Source organism: Erinaceus europaeus, chromosome 16 (assembly GCF_950295315.1).
Source record: "Erinaceus europaeus chromosome 16, mEriEur2.1, whole genome shotgun sequence".
NCBI lineage: Eukaryota > Metazoa > Chordata > Mammalia > Eulipotyphla > Erinaceidae > Erinaceus > Erinaceus europaeus.
In genome coordinates, this window is record NC_080177.1 from 54,876,316 (window position 1) to 54,897,226 (window position 20,911).

At 37.7% G+C, this 20,911-nt stretch overlaps 1 protein-coding gene across 1 annotated transcript in view; it reads left to right on the plus strand.

Annotated features, from left to right (window-relative positions):
• Positions 1–20,911, plus strand: part of AQR (aquarius intron-binding spliceosomal factor) — a 97,839-nt gene that overhangs the window by 64,862 nt on the left and 12,066 nt on the right. The window contains exons 23-29 of the mRNA XM_007521693.3: positions 226–336; positions 1,074–1,183; positions 6,404–6,539; positions 10,282–10,491; positions 13,827–13,964; positions 18,586–18,657; positions 19,813–20,000. Coding sequence (XP_007521755.1) covers positions 226–336; positions 1,074–1,183; positions 6,404–6,539; positions 10,282–10,491; positions 13,827–13,964; positions 18,586–18,657; positions 19,813–20,000 — 965 coding nt within the window. The remainder of the gene's footprint in view (positions 1–225; positions 337–1,073; positions 1,184–6,403; positions 6,540–10,281; positions 10,492–13,826; positions 13,965–18,585; positions 18,658–19,812; positions 20,001–20,911) is intronic.

A 20,911-nucleotide genomic window follows, 5' to 3' on the forward strand; every position in this document is an offset into this window, starting at 1 on the left:
TAGACCTTTTAGTACTGCCTATTAAATATAGGTTAATGTGGTGGTGCCTGCCGTGCCTCATCTGTTTCTCTTCTTGTTCAGGTTTGGTGATTTTTGTTGCTGTTTCTTCTGCTACTGGATTGATTCAGAAAAATCTAAAATTAATCAGATATTCAGTTTTTAAATTAACATTTTCTAACAGTGTGATAATTTAGTAGTTTACTCTTATGTTCATCTCCCTACTAGGTTGTGGGACCACCAGGAACTGGAAAAACAGATGTGGCAGTCCAGATCATATCCAACATCTATCACAATTTCCCAGAACAGAGGACTCTGATTGTTACTCATTCCAATCAGGTAAGCATGTATGTGTGCATACATAATCACTTTCTGTTCTTATTTATTATTATTATTGTTATTATTATTATTATTGTTATGACCATGGCACTGCTCAGCTCTGGCTTAAGGGGTGGGAAGAGGACTGAATCTGGGACTTTGGGACCTTAAGCATGAGAATCACTTTGCAATAACCACTATGCTTTATCTCCTTCCATAATGACTTTTGATAGTATCCTCTACTTAGGGTTGATTTGTGTAGCACCAAAACAAACAAAAAGCCTGCAAGATTTCACTCTAAATGAGAATGATAGTAGAGAACTGTTTGTATTATATATGGAAATGAAGATCTGATAAAGCAACTCTAACATCATTCATCTGACAAACATGAAGGAGAGTGATTTGATTATCAAAGGATCATGAACTGTTCAACAAGCAGTGAGATCCTTATTGTTAAAAGATAATATTTTGCATTTGTTCTTGTTTTCTTTTTTATTTTGATTCTTTCCTGATTGAGTGGCACCCACTTTTTTTTTTCTTCTTCTTCTAAATATTAGTTTTTGTTACTTTTAAAAGTATCGCTGTATTGCATCAAAGCAAGGAACTCTGGGTGAAGGGGGGATGGGGCGGAAGAGACCTGTGGGAGCCAGGTGCATAATGAAATTCTATGCATTGACTCCTTCAGTAAGGAAAATCATTAATTATTGAAAACTCACGACTGTGTTTTTTGTTGTTCATTCGTTCGTTTTACGCTTTAGGCCCTGAATCAGTTGTTTGAGAAGATCATGGCTCTAGACATTGATGAGCGCCACCTCCTGCGTCTTGGTCATGGAGAAGAAGAGCTGGAAACAGAGAAAGATTTCAGCAGGTGAGTGCAGAAGGTGCATATTATTCCAAATATGCGAAGAGAAACAAATATGCAAGAGAATTCCTAACGTTCTCTATTAAAGAATGAGCTAAAGGAGAAAACAGTAAACACTCCAACCTAAGTCTGTTTTTTATTTTATTAGGGATTTGATATTGATATACAAAGTCATAAAATAACAGGTATAATTCCACAGTGTTCCCACCACCAGAGTTTTGTATCTCCATTCCCTCCACTGGAAGCTACAGTAATTCTCCCAAGGTTTCAGATATGTGTTAACTATTATTTCTCTCACTATTTATCTATATTCCCCCCCCCCCTTTTTTTTCTGTGGTGCTGCCTTCTCTTCCATTTTAAGTCACAACCATATCTATTAATAATTCCAAATGTCCTTTTTTTTTTTTTTCCTTCTATCTTCTGGTCCTGATGGAGTTAGAATTCAAGTCCCTCTGATCATCTCCCCCTAACATTTCTCCCCCACCCCTCCCCCCTTCAGGAGTATGGACAAGAATTCTTTTGGAGGTACAGAAGGTGGGAATTCTAGCTTCTGTAATTGCTTTTCTGCTGGACTTGGGCATAGGCAGGTTGATCCATACTCCCAGCCTGTTTCTATCTTTCCCTACTGAGGTAGGCCTCTGGAGAGTTGAGGTTCCAGGACACACTGATGAGGTCATCTGCCCAGAGAAGTCAGGATGGCATTGGTAGCATTTACAACTTGGTGGCTGAAAGACAGTAAGATATATAGCAGGACAAAATGATTAATGAACAGGAACCAAAAAGTAGGAATAAAGCAGATGAGAATAGGGATCTTAGGTTAGAAAGAAGTGAGGAAATCTATTTTAAGTGTGTTCCTAGGGGCCCATGACTTTATTTTTCTTGAGTTTGGTGACTAACATTCAGGTGGACAAAACTATTGTCTAGGAAGATGGTGTCAGAGTTGAGAGAAGGGCTAGAAAGTTGGATTAGAATTCCCAAACTTAAAGAAAATCTATAAATAAAATTAACTGTTTACCCCATCAGTCTGACCCAGGGTCCAGATATATTCATACTTAGCACGGGAAACTAACCTCTGAGTCCCTATCAGTCTGAGCTCACAGTCAGTGATCACAGCTGGGAACATTCTAGGCTGCACTCATTTCAGAACCAGTCTTCCTCAAGTGACTGGGTAAGATGACCCACCCTCCCTGCAGAAAGTGGGGCAGTCCCTACTATTACTGCTTTATAGGGAGGACAAGTTCCTGGAGTGGCCCACAAGAGTGCTTGTGATGACATTCCTGATGGAAGTGGCCAGTGATGGTAGGGAGAAGGATCTGTTAGAGGTCTAGGCCCATCCTATCTTTGTGAGAATCCAAAGATCCCCTAACTAGGGCCCCAGATGATGGGTCTGATACTGACCAATTATGTAATCCAGTCTCTTGCCCTTGTCCAGCTTTTGTAATCCTTTATCTGACAAGTTTCGACTTTCTCCCAGTTGTCAAAGCATTGAGTGTCATTTGTTGTATCCAAACTGTTATTAGGTTTATGGGGTCTGCCTTCTTTGGACCTTTCTGCTAAACTGTCAAGATTATTTTGTCTATGTCTAAATGGTAAGAGAATTCCATTTGATGCCTTTTGGGGGGCCATCTGCTAAGATCCCAGGCTTTTTAGGTCTAAGTCTAATCATGGAGAGCTATTAAGCACTTTTCCTTTGAGGTATATAATTGCCCCTTTATGGATACATGTATACCTGTACCCAGTACCCTAGGCCCTGGTCTGTGTATAGTGTCTGTAACTTTGTTATAGTGTGCCATCTGTAATGGAACTAGATAGTCCCATGTGTTAGGAAAGATCTCACCAGATTGGAGGAGTTAAGAGGTTAACATCTCAGGATTGGTGACTCTGGTGACAATCCACAGAAATGAGTCAGTAGCAGCACAACGTGGCAAGGCAGCATTGTAGCGCTGATTTAGTTGAGGTCAACAGAGCCAGTGTGATTATAAGGGATCAGAGAAAAGAACCGTCAAGAAATATGGGCATGTCCTAGAGGTTCCAGGACTAGGAGAAATAAGGATCTTTAAGAAAATGGGAAGAGTAGTTCCTTATAGTCTTACAAAGAGTTTACACTAGCAATAGTTAATTGTTATTATAACCAAATTAATTGGGTATTTTTTTATGAAAATTCAATGGTTAGGATCCACTGTAATATGCTTGTCCTCACTGCATTTTGTGCTCTTTAGGAGTATCTACTATTCACCATATCTTAGATACCGACAGGGCCAAGTGGATTTGATTTATCTGGCCTGTGGTTGTAGGTAACTCAGATGTTTAAAAAACTATATATACCAATATATTTTTTGAACTCTTTGAATAGTGTAAGCCCAGCCCAACATAATTTTGAAAGCTTCTAGTATAAACTACTTAGACTATATAAACAGACCTGCCAGTATGTTTTTAATCTCCTTTTATCTTAGTTCTTTGTGTTTATGCCACTGTCGGAGGCCTCCCCCTTGCTGCCACACTGGCCCTCCTCAGCATACCTCACTTGCTTCAGTGAAGTGAATTCTCTTGTTCATCTTCTTAAAATTCTGACTGCCAGACTGCCATTTGTTTTCTTTTTCTTGAGGTATTTTTTAATATTATCAGATCAAAACTGTACAACTTTACATGATTCCTCTTCACATTTCATTTAATTTGCATATAAGACAGCAATTAATTTGATTCATTTAATGAAATACAGTTGAAAATTAATGACTAGAAGATTTCAGATTTTGTATATTTCAAGGATTTATTTCTGGCTCATGTTTAATATCATGTATTATAAAATTGTTAAAATGTTATAAGTCAGATTTTTTTTTTTGCCAGTTAATCTTTTGGTTTTTTATTTTTTCTAAGTAGCTTTATAGTAACAGCTCATTTTTATTTAAACTCATTTTAAGGCATAACTTCATATACTAGGTATAAGTAACAACTCCACATAATTAATTCGGCCATTAGCTATTGAACATGGTCTTTTACTAAAATTGAGCATAAACATCAGACTAAGAGTATTAAATTATTATCTTACATCTACTTTGAGTTTTTGTAGACTTCACCAGATGTTTGTTACCTTCTAAAAAATCAGAGGGCAGAGAGCAACACACATGAAATTATTTGAGGCTCCAGATTTTTAATTTAGGACCAGCCAGTGATACTTTTAAATTATTCAGAGAATCTTCTTCAAGTATCTCCTCATTGATTTGCAAGCATCAGTTAGACTGTTCTAATAAGCAGTATTTCAATAAACATAAAGGTGCTAATGGATGCTATTATCATTGCCACAGAACTTATACTTTTTTAAAAAATTATTTATAAAATTAAAAATATTGACAAGACCATAGGAGTAGAGGGGTATAATTCCACACAAATCTCACTACCAGAGTTCCATATCCCACCCCCTCCCTTGAAAGCTTTCCTATTCTTTATCCCTCTGGAGAATGGACCCAGGATCATTATGGGGTGCAGAAGGTAGAAGGTCTGGCTTCTATAATTGCTTCTCCACTGAAAATGGGCATTGGCAGGTCGATCCATACTCCCAACCGGCCTCTCTCTTTCCATAGTGGGACAGGGCTCTGGAGAGGTGGGGTTCCAGGACACATTGGTGAGATCATCTACCCAGGGAAGTCAGGATGGAGTCATGGTAGTAGCATCTGCAGCTTGGTGGCTGAAAAAGTATGAAGATATAACGTGGATAATCAGGAGCCTAAAGGCAAGAATATAGCAGATGAGAGTCTCCATTTTGGAAAAAGCTAGTAGGTTTATTTTAGGTATATTCCAAGAGGCCCATGACTTTACTAATTTTTGCCTGAGCCTGACAGCTAATTTGCAGGTGGACCTCAGGTATTGTTTGGGAAGATGTTGCCATAGTTGGAAATAGGACTAGAAAGCTGTATCAGGGCAGAGAGTAGCTCCAAAATATGGGAAAACTGTATAAACATTGTTAACTGTAAAACCCATCAATTTGATCTAGGGCCCATATTCAGTACAGGGGCCTCTGTAAACTCTGCATCCCTGTAGGTCTGAGCTCGCATTCTAAGGAATTTTGCAATAGAACAAAAGCAAAATGTATTTGCTCAACTAGTACACTCTTCCATTCCTTTTCTTTTTTCATACTTGAAAAGGTAAGTAGTGTTTGACTCTGAAAGTAACATCACTTTCACTAAAGAAACAGTTTAAATCCAATTGGGTATTGCCATTCATAAATCTACCCAAAACAAATATTTGTTCGTCTTTTTTTTTTTTTTTTCATTTATTATTGGATAGAGACAGAGAGAAATTAAGAGGGGAGAAGGAGATAGAGAGGGAGAGACAGTGAGGCTCCTGCAGCCCTGCTTCACCACTCATGAAGCTTTCCCCCTGGTTATGGGGACAAGGGGCTTGAACCCAGGTCCTGGTGCACTGTAGTGTGTGCTTAACCAGGTGTGCCACTCTACCTGGCCCCTGTTAGTCTTTTATTTTTTTTAAGACTTATTTAGGAGAGAGATAGGGTGTATGTGTATGTGTGTGCGTGTACACTCTTGTGGGAAATAGTTATCCAATAACTGAGTAGTTATTAGTTAATGTAACAACTAATTGCCCTAAGTTATTAGAAGGGTAGCCAGTGTTCCATTCAGTGATGTAATTGATTTCATTCTTTATAGATCACTGATACATTGCAGACCAGTACTGACATACATGGGGGGGTGCACTTTTTTTAATTTATTTTTTATTATTATTTATTTTCCCTTTTGTTGCTCTTGTTTTGTTGTTATTGCTGTTGTTGTTGTTGGATAGGACAGAGAGAAATAGAGAGAGGAGGGGAAGACAGAGAGTGGGAGAGAAAGACAGACACCTGCAGACCTGCTTCACCACCGGTGAAGCAACTCCCCAGCAGGTGGGGAGCCGGGGGCTCAAACTGGGATCTTTACGCCAGTTCTTGTGCTTTGCGCCACCTGCGCTTAACCCGCTGCGCTACCGCCTGACTCCCAGGGGGCTGCACTTTAAGTAGATTTGGGACAAACTAAGTCATGATCTATCATTTATAGGTAAGTAAGAATATTCTTTCTCTCTTTTTCTTTTCTTTATGCCCACTTACATAAATCCAAACTAGTAAACATTGGCTCACAGCACTGTACTACTAATTTCTTGGGTATTTTGCTGACAGTTTAACTGCAAGTTTTCATGAGATGATTTTTTTTTTTTTTCCTTTCACTCAACTGAAATTTCTAGGTATGGAAGAGTTAATTATGTCCTGGCTCGAAGAATAGAACTTTTAGAAGAAGTCAAACGATTGCAGAAGAGCCTAGGAGTTCCAGGGGATGCTTCTTATACTTGTGAAACTGCAGGCTATTTCTTTTTATATCAGGTAAGAGAGTAAATCATACTTTACTGTGATCTGTTTTCCATTGGAAAGTGCAATGGGTTCTTGAGATCCCTCTGGAAAGCTTTTTTTTTTTTTTTTTTTTTTAATATCTTGCCAAAATTTTGTTTGTGAACTTTAAGTGTGTTTCCTATTATCTTCAATTTGTCTTGCTAAATAGCTTTGGCAACTCATTAAGTGAAAGATCAATGTTTCTACTTTAAAATAAAGATGTTTCATATTTTTTACTATTGACAGAACTTCCTTTTTTTTTCTTTTAATGCCACTAAACATTCTAGCCAACCATTGGTAACAGTACAATAACTTACTTTTACTATGTACATTAATAACTAATGGAGAAAAAAACATTCAAGTTTCTAGAAATAACTTTTATATTGGAACAAATTTCAAAGGCAGCTGTTAAGTTAAAAATCCTATGCAAGGATCCCAGTTCGAGCCCCTGGCTCCCCACCTGCAGGGGAGTCACTTCACAGGTATGAAGCAGACGTGCAGGTGTCTATCTTTCTCTCTCCCTCTCTGTCTTCCCATCCTCTCTATTTCTCTCTGTCCTATCTAACAATGACGACATCAATAACAACAACAATAATTACTACAACAATAAAAAACAACAAGGTCAACAAAAGGGAAAATGAATATAATTTAAAAAATTTTTAAACCCTTTTACTTCTGCATAGGGATGTTTTTTGCTTTTGTTAATAAGGGCTCATTGGTGGAGTAGTGTATAGAAACCACTAGAAAAAAAACCCCAGTAAAATGAATAAGATTACATTTTAATAGTTGGTCAGTTGCTTCAAATAGATTAAGGCATAGTCAGATAATGAAGATTTATTTTTTGAATTTTTTTATTTATAAAAAGGAAATGTTGACAAAATCATAGGATAAGAGGGGCACAACTTCACACATTCCCATCACTAGACCTCCGTATTCCATCTTCTCCCCTGATAGCTTTCCTATTCTTTACCCCTCTGGGAATATGGACCCAAGATCATTGTGGGATGCGGAAAGTTGAAGGTCTGGCTTCTGTAATTGCTTCCCCACTGAACATGGGCGTTGACAGGCCATACATACAGGGCGTTGATCCATACTCCCAGCCTGTCTCTCTCTTTCCCTAGTGGGGAAGTGCTCTGGGGAAGCCGAGCTCCAAGGCACATTGGTGGGGTTGTCTGTCCAGGGAAGTCTGGTCGCAGCCTGCTGGCATCTGGGAACCTGGTGGCTGAAAAGAGAGTTAACATACAAAGCCAAACAAATTGTTGAACAATCATGGACCTAAAGGCTGGAATAGTGCAGATGAAGTGTTGGAGGGTCCTCCATTTTGTAGATAGCTAGTAGGCATATTTTAGTTATATTTCAAAGGACCTGTAGCTATACTAGTGTTTTTTTTTTGTTTGTTTGTTTTTCTTTGTTTTGCCTGAGCCTGAAATCTGATATGCAGATGGATCCAAGTTGTTGTCTGCAGAGATGATGTCATGGCTGGGAAAAGGACCAGAAAGCTGGATCAGGGAAGAGAGTAGCTCCCTAATATGGGGAAGGGGTATAAATATTGTTGACTGTAAGCCCCATCAATTTGATATGATCTGGGGCCCATAATTAGCTTAGGTGCCTGTGTGACCTCTGCATGCCTCTAGATCTGAGCTCACATTCTGTGGTCATGAGTAGGAACATTCCATGCTGCTCCAGTATCGATCCATCTTCCTCAGGTGTAGCATAGAGTATGTTGTCCAGCTTCCCTTCGGAGGATGGAACATTCTCTACCATTGTTGATCCAAGTTGAGGGCAAGGTCCTATGGGGGGTTCCTGATAGAGATGACCAGTAACAATGGAGAGAGGGATTTATTTGAGGTCTAGTTCCATCATGTCTGTTTGGGAATCTCAGGACTCCCTGAGTAGGGCTCAGCTGATGGGGTGGCCTGATAGTGACTAAAGAGTTATCATTAAAGTATGCCAGTCTCTTGCCCTTATGCAGCTTTTGCAGTCCTTGCTTTGATGAGGTTAGCTTTGGAGTGACGGAGAGAACTGTAATAGGAAGTAGGTGAGGAGGGTATCTAAGTCTAATTAGATACTATTTCATTCTGAACTTTATACTGAGTCACTTACAGACTATTGTGTATTTTTGCTTTCAGGTATATATTTTGCCCTAATTTATGGACACATGTGAACATATGCTCTAACGAGACCTGGCCTATATCTAGGTTTTGGGACTCTATTAGGAAGTGAACCTATAGATAATGGAGATTTTTATGTTTTTTTTAATTATATTCTTTTTTTAAATATTTATTCCCTTTTTTTGCTTGTTGTTTTATTGTTGTAGTTAGTATTGATGTTATTGTCGTTGGCTAAGACAGAGAGAAGTGTAGAGGAGGGAGGGGGGATGACAGAGAAGGGGAGAGGAAGATAGACACACCTGCAGACCTGCTTCACCGCCTGTGAAGCGACTCCCCTGCAGGTGGGAGCCAGCACTAGAACTTGATTTTTATGGTCTCATTTGTTTTCTCTATACTAATGCAATTATATATTTTAGGTGTAAATTATAACATTGAAATATATATTTCATGTGTATATAAAATACTACTGTGCTGATTATAATGTGGTTATAAAGACCAATTGGGTTCATTCTAAATGAGCACATTTTGTAGTTTGTTTTGAAATAAGAAAAATATACATCATCCTGCACAGAGACTGACATTAGACTAAAACTGTTAAGAACTTTCAATAATAAAGATAGGCTTAAGTGAAAAATTATCACAAATTAAAAATTGGTATAGTCTCTGAAAGCTTTTAGAAGGAGAGGAGAGGTTTATAAATTATGTAAGATAAGCAATAAACTTGGAAAAATGAATCTAAGGCTTCACTGTGTAGAGCAGCAATTTTGGGGATACAAGATTATTACTGAGAAAAATTGTTTACTAGGACATAGGACAGAAAGAAATTGAGAGGGGGAAGGGAGATAGAGAAGAGAGAGACAGAGATCCATATCACTGCTTCACCACTTATAAAGCTTCCCCCCTGCAGGTGAGGACTGGAAGCTTGAATTCAGGTCCTTTGTGTGGTAGCATGTGCACTCAACTGGGTCCACCACCATATGGCTCCATAAAATTAGCTTTCAAACATATATCTCAGCTTAATAGAACAAGTTCTCTATTGGGCCTACTGGTGATATACGTACAAGCCCCTAGTCCCTACCTGCAGGCAGAGGAAAGGTTTTACAGCTGGTGAAACAGTGCTGCAGGTTTCTCTCCCTCTCTATCTCCTCTTCCTTTCTCAAAATCTCTCTGTCCTGTCAAATAAATATTTTAAAACAAGTTCTCTGTTATACTAATAAGAATTGGAAAAATGATATGGCCCTAGGAGAAGTTTTGACAAGTGTCAAATTTATTAGAAAAAATGACTACCATTTAGGAAGAGAAAGTAAGATAATGAAAAATGTAAGATGTATTTGGTCAGACTGTTACTTTTTAAGCACCAGTAATAAACTATTTTGGATATACGTGGAGAATCCAAAATGTCTGAGATTGCCCTAGAGAGCTTTTTTACCCCCCTACAATCTTAAAGCATTTTCTAAAATAAATATACCAATGACATCATAAGAAATAGTCCAACTGGGTCAAAGATTACTTTTCATTTTCCCTTACCTAGCAGATCTTATTTTGTATCAAATATTTACATTTCATATCTAAAACTAAATGATTGACTTATTAACAGTTTAACCTCAAGTACCTTCTTTCTTTAGGTAATGTCTCGTTGGGAAGAGTATATCAGCAAAGTAAAAAATAAAGGTAGCACATTACCAGATGTTGCAGAAGTCTCTACTTTCTTCCCTTTTCATGAATATTTTGCAAATGCTCCTCAACCTATTTTTAAATGCCGATCATATGAAGAAGACATGGAAATTGCAGAAGGGTGTTTCCGGCACATTAAGAAAATCTTTACTCAGCTTGAGGTATGGATTAATCAAGTTTAAACTTTGCTTTTAAGGTTTTAAGCTTATTTTTAATGATATAAATGTGGAATATTCAAGTCTTTCAAACCAGATTACTTTTGAATGTCATTATTAAAACATTTATAGCTCAAGAAATAATTTTAAACTAAGGAGATGACTAATTAGTAATAGCCAAAACCTGAAAGCAACCTAAGTGCCCAATAACAGATGAGTGGCTGAGAAAGTTGTGGTATATGTACCCAATGGAATACTACTCAGCTATTAAAAATGATGATGTCACCTTTTAAACCTCATCTGGGTGGAGCTTGAGGGAATCATGGTAAGTGAGATAAGCCAGGAAGAGATGGATGAATAAAGAATGATCTCACTCATAGACAGAATTTGAGAAATAAGAACAGAAAGGGAAACAAAGTAGAACTCGGACTGGGTTTGGTCTGTTGTACCAAAGAAAATGATTCTAGGGGGAGCGGAGGCTTTCAGGTCCTGGTACATGATGGTGGAGGAGAACCTAGATAGGGGATGAGAGTTTTGTTTTGTTTTGTTTTGTTTTTTGCAGAAAACTGAGGTTTACACATGTACTAACAACTGTCTTTATGGTTTACTGTAAACCATCATTTGCCCCAATTTAAAAATAAATGTGGGCCAAAAACTAAATAGACAGATGCACATGGCCCATAGACAAATGAAGAAATGTTCCACCTCATTTATCAGTAGAGAAATGCAAATTAAAACTACACTGAGATTCTACCTCACACCTGCAAGAATGGCCTACCTCAACAAAAGTGACAGATGCTGTCAAAGCTGTGGGAGGAAAGTGACTTTTCTGCACTGCTGGTGGGAATGCAAACTGATACAATCTCTTTGGGAGATGTCCTTAAACAAATGCAATGCTGCTCTTGGGAATTTACCTAAAGGGCATGCAAGCGCTTATCCAAAGGGACATATGTACCCCTATATACATAGCTGCATTATTCACAGTGGTCAAAGGCTGGAAGCAGTCTAAATGCCCACTGACACATGACTGGTTAAAGAAATTGTGGAATATATACTCTATAGGATATTACATTGCAGGGAGTCGGGCGGTAGTGCAGTGGGTGAAGCACATGTGGCGCTATCCCGGTTCGAACCCCCACTCCCCACCTGCAGGGGAGTTGCTTCACAGGCAGTGAAGCAGGTCTGCAGGTGTCTATCTTTCTCTTTCCTTCTCTGTCTTCCCCTCCTCCCTCCGTTTCTCTCTCTGTTATATGCAACAACAATGCCGTCAATAACTATAACAACATTAAAATAACAAGGGCAGCAAAAGGGAAAATAAATATGTTTTTAAAAAATTTAAAATAAATAAATAAATAAAAATAAAGACTACTACATTGCAGTTTTTTTGTTTTGGTTTGGTTTGGTTTTAAGGAGATAATGTGTCCTTCTGGACAAAGTGGACAGAACAGGAGGTGATTATTCTTAGCAAAATAAGTAAAGAGATGAAAGACAGCTACTAGATGGTTTCACTCATATGTGGAAACTAGAGACCTGGAATACAGGAAAAAAAAACACATAAACAGTCTCTAGGACTTTATTGAGAGCTATGGTAGTTACCATTGGGTGGGTAAGGGCACAGAATTTTTGTGGTGGGTGTGGTGTGGACTTATACCCTATAAATGTATAGTCTTGTAACCTATTATTAATTGCACACAGAACAAAGGTAAATTAAAATGTATTGTTATTACTAAAAAAAGATTTAAGTAGATGGATGGTAGTTTGGAATAATAAGTATACAGTATGACAGGAGATAAAGTTTTTAAATGCACAGAATACTATGTTTCTGATTATATAAACACAAAAAGTAAGAATAAATAATTCATAGAACCATAGAGATAGCATAATGGTTATGCAAAAGTACTTATAATGTCTGAAGCTTTGAGCTCTTATGTTAAAGTCCCTATACCACCATAAACATAAGCTGAGCAATATTCTGTATTCTGGCTTGTATATATTGGCTTTTATATTTTTTATGTATATTATGCTTATATATATTTATTATATAAAATATATATATATATATATATATATATAGGCTTTTATATATTGGGTCATTGGAAAAGTCATGACTTTTTTTTTGCCTCCAGGGTTATCATTGGAGTTCGGTGTTTACACTGCAAATCCATTGCTCCTGGCAGCCGTTTTTCCTTTTTTTTTTTGATAGAAAAGAGACATTGAGAGGGAGGGGAAGATAAAGTGAGAAAGATACCTACAGACCTGCTTCTGAAGGGACCCCCCCACACACACAGGTGGGGAGCTGAGGCTTGAACCAGGATCCTTGCATGAGTCATTGTTCTTTGTACAGTATATCTAACCAAGTGTGCCAGCCCCCAGCCATGATTCTTTTTTGGATAGAAAAACATGAGGAAAAAAAAAAAAGTCATGACTTTCCCAACAGCCCAGTAGTATCCGTCTTGGGTGACCATGGGAAGATAGAGATACAAGTGCCTTACCTATCCCTGTAACATTTTAAGTATTTAAAAAAAAAAAAGTCAAAACAGTAAAAACTGATTTAAAAAACTGTTAAAACTGATAGTAACAATGTAGTTGACTTTTTTTTTTTTTTTTTTTGGAAGGAGCTTGAGTAAAATGTATACCATGATGATTGCTGTTTTATTCTTTTTTTTTTTTTTTTTTAAGAAAGGATTAATGAACAAAAACATAAGGTAGGAGGGGTACAACTCCACACAATTCCCACCACCCAATCCCCATAACCCACCCCCTCCCATGATAGCTTTCCCATTCTCTAGCCCTCTGGGAGCATGGACCCAGGGTCGTTGAGGGTTGCAGAAGGTAGAAGGTCTGGCTTCTGTAATTGCTTCCCCGCTGAACCCATGTTGACTGGTCGGTCCATACTCCCAGTCTGCCTCTCTCTTTCCCTAGTAAGGTGTGTCTCTGGGGAAGCTGAGCTCCAGGACACATTGGTGGGGTCTTCAATCCAGGGAAGCCTGGCCAGCATCCTGGTGGCATCTGGAACCTGGTGATTGAAAAGAGAGTTAACATATGGAGCCAAACAATTTGTTGAGCTACCATGGATCCCGATTGCTGTTTTATTCTATTGTAAAAATTCACCTTACACAATGAATAGTTTAAATTGTAGTTGGAATGTTACCTGCTTTTTTTTTTTTTACATAGTATTTAATTAGTGGTGAACAGACTTATGATTCAGTATGTTTAGTTTATGAAATGTTTATATTAATTTCTCAGGAATTAAGTCTGATTAGCTAGGTTCCATATGCATAAACTTTGTTTCCCTAATATTCTGTCACTGCCTCCTCTTCCCCCCCAACCCTTTCTAATAGGAATTCAGAGCCTCTGAACTGCTTCGAAGTGGACTGGACAGATCTAAATACCTCTTGGTGAAAGAAGCAAAAATCATTGCTATGACCTGTACTCATGCTGCCTTAAAACGACATGACTTAGTCAAGTTAGGTTTCAAGGTAAAGATTTTTATTTAATTTCCTTAAATCACCTTCTACTTTCGGGGTGTCTCTCTCCTCCGGCACGGAGTCCTCCAGGGGAAAGGTAACAGGCTGGTTCTTTCTCGCTCACGACAGGGGTGACACGAAGTAAAAGACACCAGGGGACTCTTAGCGTGAATCTAGAAACTGAGTCCTTAGAGTCCCAGAATCCTAGAGTCCGTTTATTGGCAAAGTGGACATGAGTTAAATAGAAAAGCAATGGAGGTAATTATTGTTGCAATATGACAGAAATTACAGGTTTCTTAACAGTCAGCATGCCCCTAAGGTAGGGGGTTGGTATGACAGGAATTGATGAGATACAAGACAGTTATTTTCCATAACACAAGCAACTTAATTATCCAAAGGTATTTGAGAGAAGCATAGGGGTTAAACCCGTAGGGTGAGACAGAGAGAAGATGACTATCAAAAGGCCATATAGTTTGGAATCTCTCTTGTCTGGGGTCTGAGGTGTGTGATGAAGTGCGTGATAAGGTGTGTTCTTCTATGATCAGAAGGTGACTTTGAATGAGTGAATCTGTGACCATGTGGCCTGCAGTTAATGGAGGGAAGTACTGGGGTATCTGTGGGCCTGAGAGTCAAGAAGGAAAGAACCAAGTCTGAGTTTCCCCCCTTATGCTCACCTCGGTTGAGAGAGACTTACCAAGAGGTTATCTTCTCAGACCTCCATCCAAAGATGGGGGTGGTTCTCCCTAAGCTCTATCAGGCTCACACATGTTCCCAACATTCTACTAAAGATAGGATTCGGTTTTCTTCCTTGAATATTTCTCTTTCCCCCTCTCTCTCTGTCGCTTATTTTGAGAATGGATCATTTTTTGAAGTTTTCATTTCTAGTTCCTTATAAATGTCTCTATTAAGCAAATGTTTATGGCCTCCCTTGTTTATATGACTGATGAATTCTAAATCTAGTTATCAATAGTATGCCAGTAAGTAACATAATGATATGATTGTTTCACCAGGTTCTAATAATTGGTTTTTCTAATAATAAGTAGTTGATTAGTTTGTTTTCACTAGGTTAAAAAAAAAGTCTCCAGGAGCCAGGCGGTGGTGCAGTGGGTTAAGCGCACGTGGCGCAAAGCTCAAGGACTGGCTTAAGGATCTGGGATCTAGCCCCCGGCTCCCCACCTGCAGGGGGGGTCACTTCACAGGCGGTGAAGCAGGTCTGCAGGTGTCTGTCTTTCTCTCCCCCTCTGTATTCTCTTCCTCTCTCCATTTCTCTCTGTCCTATCTAACAACATCAATAACAACAATAATAACTATGACAATAAAGCAATAAGGGCAACAAAAGGGAATAAATATTTTTTTAAAAAAGAAACCTTTAAAAAAAAAGTCTCCAAATACAACTGAAAACTGTAAAAATGACTTTTGAAAGTGTTTTGTACATCTTAAGATAGGTACATAATCCACATTTTAGACATATGCTACTCCCAGTTAATTTTTCATTCAGTAAATAAAAAGCCTTCCATATTTAGATATGGTCTATTCATTTAGGCTCTAAAGCTGTTATTGTAAATTATTTTATCACATGATAAAGTCAGGAGGAGAGCTTAAAGGCATGATAGATACCCTGTTAGCTTTTGATGCATTGAGATGGAATATAACTGAGCAGTAAATGTGACTTTGCAGAGTGGGATTTTGCAGTGATAGTTAACCTAAGCTCTGATTTTTATGCAATTCACTCAGCTCTGCAGTTGGTTTTACTGAAGCATTATTAAGTATTTTACAACACTTTATGTGTTCTAGTAGTTTCACATCTCTTCAGATGGCTATTACCACACCACACCCACCACCAAAGTACCGTCTTTCCTCACCACACTCAGTGGATTCCTCTACTTCTCTTCAAGTCCCTCTTCAACATCCCCTCTTCTCCAGTAACCTCACTTCTGTGTTTCGAGTCCAAGGCTTTCTTTTGTATTTAAAATAACACCCGTGTACTGACTTGAATTCAATGTCAATAAAGTATTTGTTGTTACTGAAAGTAGCTGACAAGTTTTAAATATTATGAGCTCACAAGTGCTAAGTAAATTCAAGGTGATAGAATTGTTGTTATATTGGATGAGAATATTCCTCAGTTGCAAGGTGTAGGATAAATGATAATTTATGAAAAGCTAGTGTGAGCTTACCCATTCCTATGCTATTGATGAGCATTTCCTACCGGAATATTTTGTTATTTGTGCTGACATGAAATATACTTTGAAGCTGGTGTTCAATCATATCAGCTTAATAATAACCAGGGAGTATGATCTAAGCATACCAAGCTTTTTTATACATTTATGCAGTTCGTAAAAAACTTTTTTTTTCTTTTTTTGATAGAGGTAGAGAGACAGTGAAAGAGACTATAGCACTGAAATTTCCTGCAATGCCACAGGAGCCAGCCTCAAAGCTGGTTTGTACCCATGGCAGAGCAGCACACAGTCCTAGTAAGCTATTTTGCCTGTCCTAATACAGGTTTTCATTAACCATTATCTTTACTTACCAACATGCTCTCCATTGAAACATAGTTAGCTTAAGTGCTGACTGTACCCCGTAGATTTATTTAGATTTTCAATTTTAAGCTTTACTTTGACCAAACTTAAATATCCACCTGGTTGAAGAGTTCAGAACTTTTATGGATCTGCCTAGCATTTACTTTAAAAGCAGTTCCCTATAATAAAACTGATTCATTTCCATTTAGGGTCTTGTATTTTGACTCAGTGCTTTCCTCATGAAGACATGCATGCATATTCCTGCTCTCTTTGTCTTCCCTATGACTTCCAGTATAGTTTTGTCTTAATTTTGTTTTGCAGTTAAAGTCTCCTTTTTTAAGACCAGAATCTATTGACATGTTTTTATAAATTAATAGCACAGAGCTAAACATTAGCTTTAATCATGTCCAGAGGACTCCAACTCAACTAAGTTACCACTCTTGGACAAGTACAGATATAAATGTGTTATCACCCAAATTACAAGATATATAAGCAATTCATTTTTTTAAAGTATAATTAAGCATTAAGAGTTAAGTATTGTATCTTCAGCCTCCCTAAAACTATAAGGAGAGAAAATTTAAAAAATAGAAAACAAAGGGTCTTTTATTTATACTTATGAGATTTGCAAAGTCAATATTTCAAAACAAAACAAAAAAATGGGAGAATTGGATGTCATACATGGTAGAGGTGGGGGAGGGGCCTGGTAGAGTGCACACATTACTATATGCAAAGACCTGGTACAAGTTCTCCGTCCCCACCTGCAATAGGAAAGCCTCACGAGTGGTGGAGCAGTATTACAGATGTCTTTCTTTTTCCCTATCTCCCCCTTCCCTCTCAGTTTTTCTCTGTCTTTACCCAGAAGGAAGGAAGAGGGGGAGAGGGGAGAGGAAAGAGAAAGAGGAAAGAAAATAATGGGAGGATTGGAGGCAGAAAATAGCCACCAGAAGTGGTGCAGAAGCAGTACGCTCACTGTGCAGATATATAATCCCAGCAACGACCTTGGTGACAATTAAAAATGAGGAAGTAGAGGGAAAGGATTAAAACATTGAAAATAAATAGGTCTCAAGCTGAGAAAGCAAAAGAAGAGTAATTGTCAGAGAAAGAATGAAATTCCCTTCTGTCTGAGAAAGACTTGATTTATCTCATTATTATATAAACAAGCAGTTCCTAGCATTATAGTAGACTTTACTAATGGGAGTAAGTTGCTGTGAGACAAAGGAACAGAATATGATGCAATCTGTTTTAGATTAGGTAGTCAGGAAGCAGACAAAATGTGAAAGGAGAATACCATGGGCCAAGGGTTTTAGGCAGGACTGGCGATAACATTTCTGAGAAAATAATGTGGTCGAACAAGAAGAAAGAAAAATGAAGTAGAAGACGAAAAAGGGGCCAGGTTGAATATAGGTCTCAGTTAATACATCTCATGCGGACCATCTTGAAGGATTTCTCTTCAGAAACAGTTTGAAGGTGAAGAGTTAAAACCCAGGCAATGATGTTACCAGGTGACTTTGTATCAGTGGTTTAAAGAAATAAAGTGGACAGGGTGGAACTACTAGCAAAAAGTTTACAGATAATAGAGTGATGGCATGAACTAAAGTGTTGGTTGTAGTAAGAATGGAGAAAAACAGAGAGATTTAGGAGGGAATTCTGAAAGTAAACTTGGCATGCTTTGGTAACAGATTGTGTGCCAAGGGGTGAGACAGAAGTGTACTGGTAAGTGCCAGCAAGGATTTTTTTTTTTTTAATTATTATTAACCCCAGTCACAGCCTAGCGGAACAGTACCAGTAGAGAAATAACTTCTTACATGATCACACATTGATTTTTGTTTATGTAGAACTTTGAGAGGTAAACTGAAAAATAACTGAGCTGATATTACAGTCTAAGAAAAGATCTCTGTGTAGAGTTATGTACTCAACAGACTTCCCTGCAAAAGACCTGAATAGAAGTAGCAGAGATACAATGATAAAATGATTAACTTTCCTTTTGAATACTTTTTGTGTTGTTATTTTTGCCTGAATTTACATGGCTTTTTTCTGGGTGGTTGTTATAGTTATGATAATGGTTTTATGGCATTCAAAATGTCTTTTTGACAAACTTTCCCTTTCTCCTTTGTCAGTATGACAATATTTTAATGGAAGAGGCTGCTCAAATTCTGGAGATAGAAACATTTATACCTCTTCTTCTACAGGTAAGACACTAGAATCTGAGGCAAGAAAAGATGAGCTGAGGAACCCTGGCAGGATGAGGGGGGTGCTGCATAATAAAAATACAGAATTTGGGGGTGCTAATTGCCATGATTATATATTCTTCATAACTTCATTATGTTTGATACTCTATTTTAAGCCTGTAGACTTCCTTTAATCTAATCACTGGTTGTTTAGTATTTGTATTGTTTCTGGGAATACTATTTAAAAATTCATAGTTTATCTCTAAATTTTAAAAAGACTTAGTAATTTTAATCAAGAAAATTACATTGTTATACATTGGAGAGTAGATCAGCTATTTTTTCTATCCTTTTGTTAAAGTTGTTTCACATTTGTTTTTTATTTTCACTGAGTGTATATTCTTCATTGCATGACTAGCTTTTTTTTCTCTGTTTTTAGCTAAATAGTGATACTTAAGAATGTATCCAGATTATTGTATAATATTTTTTACTATGGAAACATTAAAAACAAAATGGAATTCCCAACTTAAGAATAGATACTGCTCAAATTTAGATATTAATAGGTTCCAATTTGGTTTTCTGAGACAAATGACTTGGAACCTGGAATGTATTTTATCAGTTTGTGTTTTAAGAAAGAGACACGTTGAGAAGAAAAATGAACTAATAGTGTAAGAAATAAAAAAATAATAAAGATTTATTTTTACCACATGGCTCATAAGGAGTTCAGAACCGACTCGGCATAATTGTGACACAAGTTGTGTTTCCTTTGGTATTTCTATTTCTTTTCATGTCCTGTATGCCTAATTCCGTCCTCGCAGACCTCTTTTGGATTGCCCAACCTCTTAAACTAAGGTGATCCATGCTTGTCTTCTCAATCCCTCCACCCTCTCTCAACCAGTTGTGATGGTACTTAGGCTTGATTCCAAACTCATTCTGATACTACTTTTCTCTTTCCTGATATAAATAAATAAATCTAAAACCAAAAAAAAAAAAAAACCCTAGTGTTATGTATCATTCTCCATATGTACTGTATTCCTTTCTGGAGCTGGCAAATATCTAGAATTAGTAAGCAAATAAAGCCATTTTGTGAAGAAAGCAAGATTCTTATATAATATATTGGGGGTTATCAGGATAACACATTAATTAGTCTACTTTTACCATTTCATCACTTATTTCTAGAATCCTCAGGATGGTTTTAGCCGACTTAAAAGGTGGATTATGATTGGGGATCACCACCAGTTACCTCCAGTTATTAAGAACATGGCCTTTCAGAAGTATTCCAACATGGAGCAATCTCTCTTCACTCGCTTTGTTCGAGTAGGAGTTCCGACTGTGGACCTTGATGCTCAGGGGAGAGCCAGAGCAAGGTAAAGGACGGGTACGCCCCAGCCCCCTTTTTCTCTTGCCACTAGGATTATTGTGCATGCACAACTACTACACCATTCCCAAAGACCTTTTTACCTTCTTCTCTTCTCTCTCTCTTTTTTTTTTTCTAATAGAGACGAAAGGAACTATAAAGATGGAGAGACAAAAAGAGAGACCTGTAGCACTGCTCCATTGCCTCTGAAGCCTATGCCCTGTAGGTGGAGGGTAGGGACTTGCACTTGGTCTTCATACATAGTAAAGTATGTGATCTACCAGGTGTGTTGGCACCCAGCTGAGGGGTTACTTCTATGATTCAAGTATTTAATAGCATCTTCTCTGTAAACTCAGCATCCCCTGCTATCCAGGAACTCGCCATCTACAGATCCGAAAGCATGTCCATTCCCTGTCATTTGATGTTCGATGTGAATTGATCAAATGGTTTTCCTTCATTTTATTCATGAAGATTCATTTTAAATGACTTAGAAACTAAAGACCACCTTCCACTGTCCGTCCCCTCTATTTTTATCAGAACAAACTCTCCCACCCTCCCCCAAGATAGATGGTCCAAATCAATTCGGGATCTAAATCAAAAGGTGAATACAAAGAGACCACAACAAATGCTTGCTTTATGAAGTTAGCAGACCCCATGTCATAGGTACCTCAAATTCTTCCTTAATTAATAGCCATCTCTCACTCTTAAACTTAAGAGAATAAAGTTTACCTCAGAGCATATAATGGAGCTTTTTGATGTGATTTTAGTCTTCTGAAGTTAAACACAGAGGCAAAAAACAGAAAATAATTTTATTTATTTTTATTTGCTAAAATGATGAGCACAAAAATATGTAAAAATTAAAAAGACCTTATACAAAAGTTTCTTATAAATTTTATGTGTTTGGCTGGGTGGTGGCATACC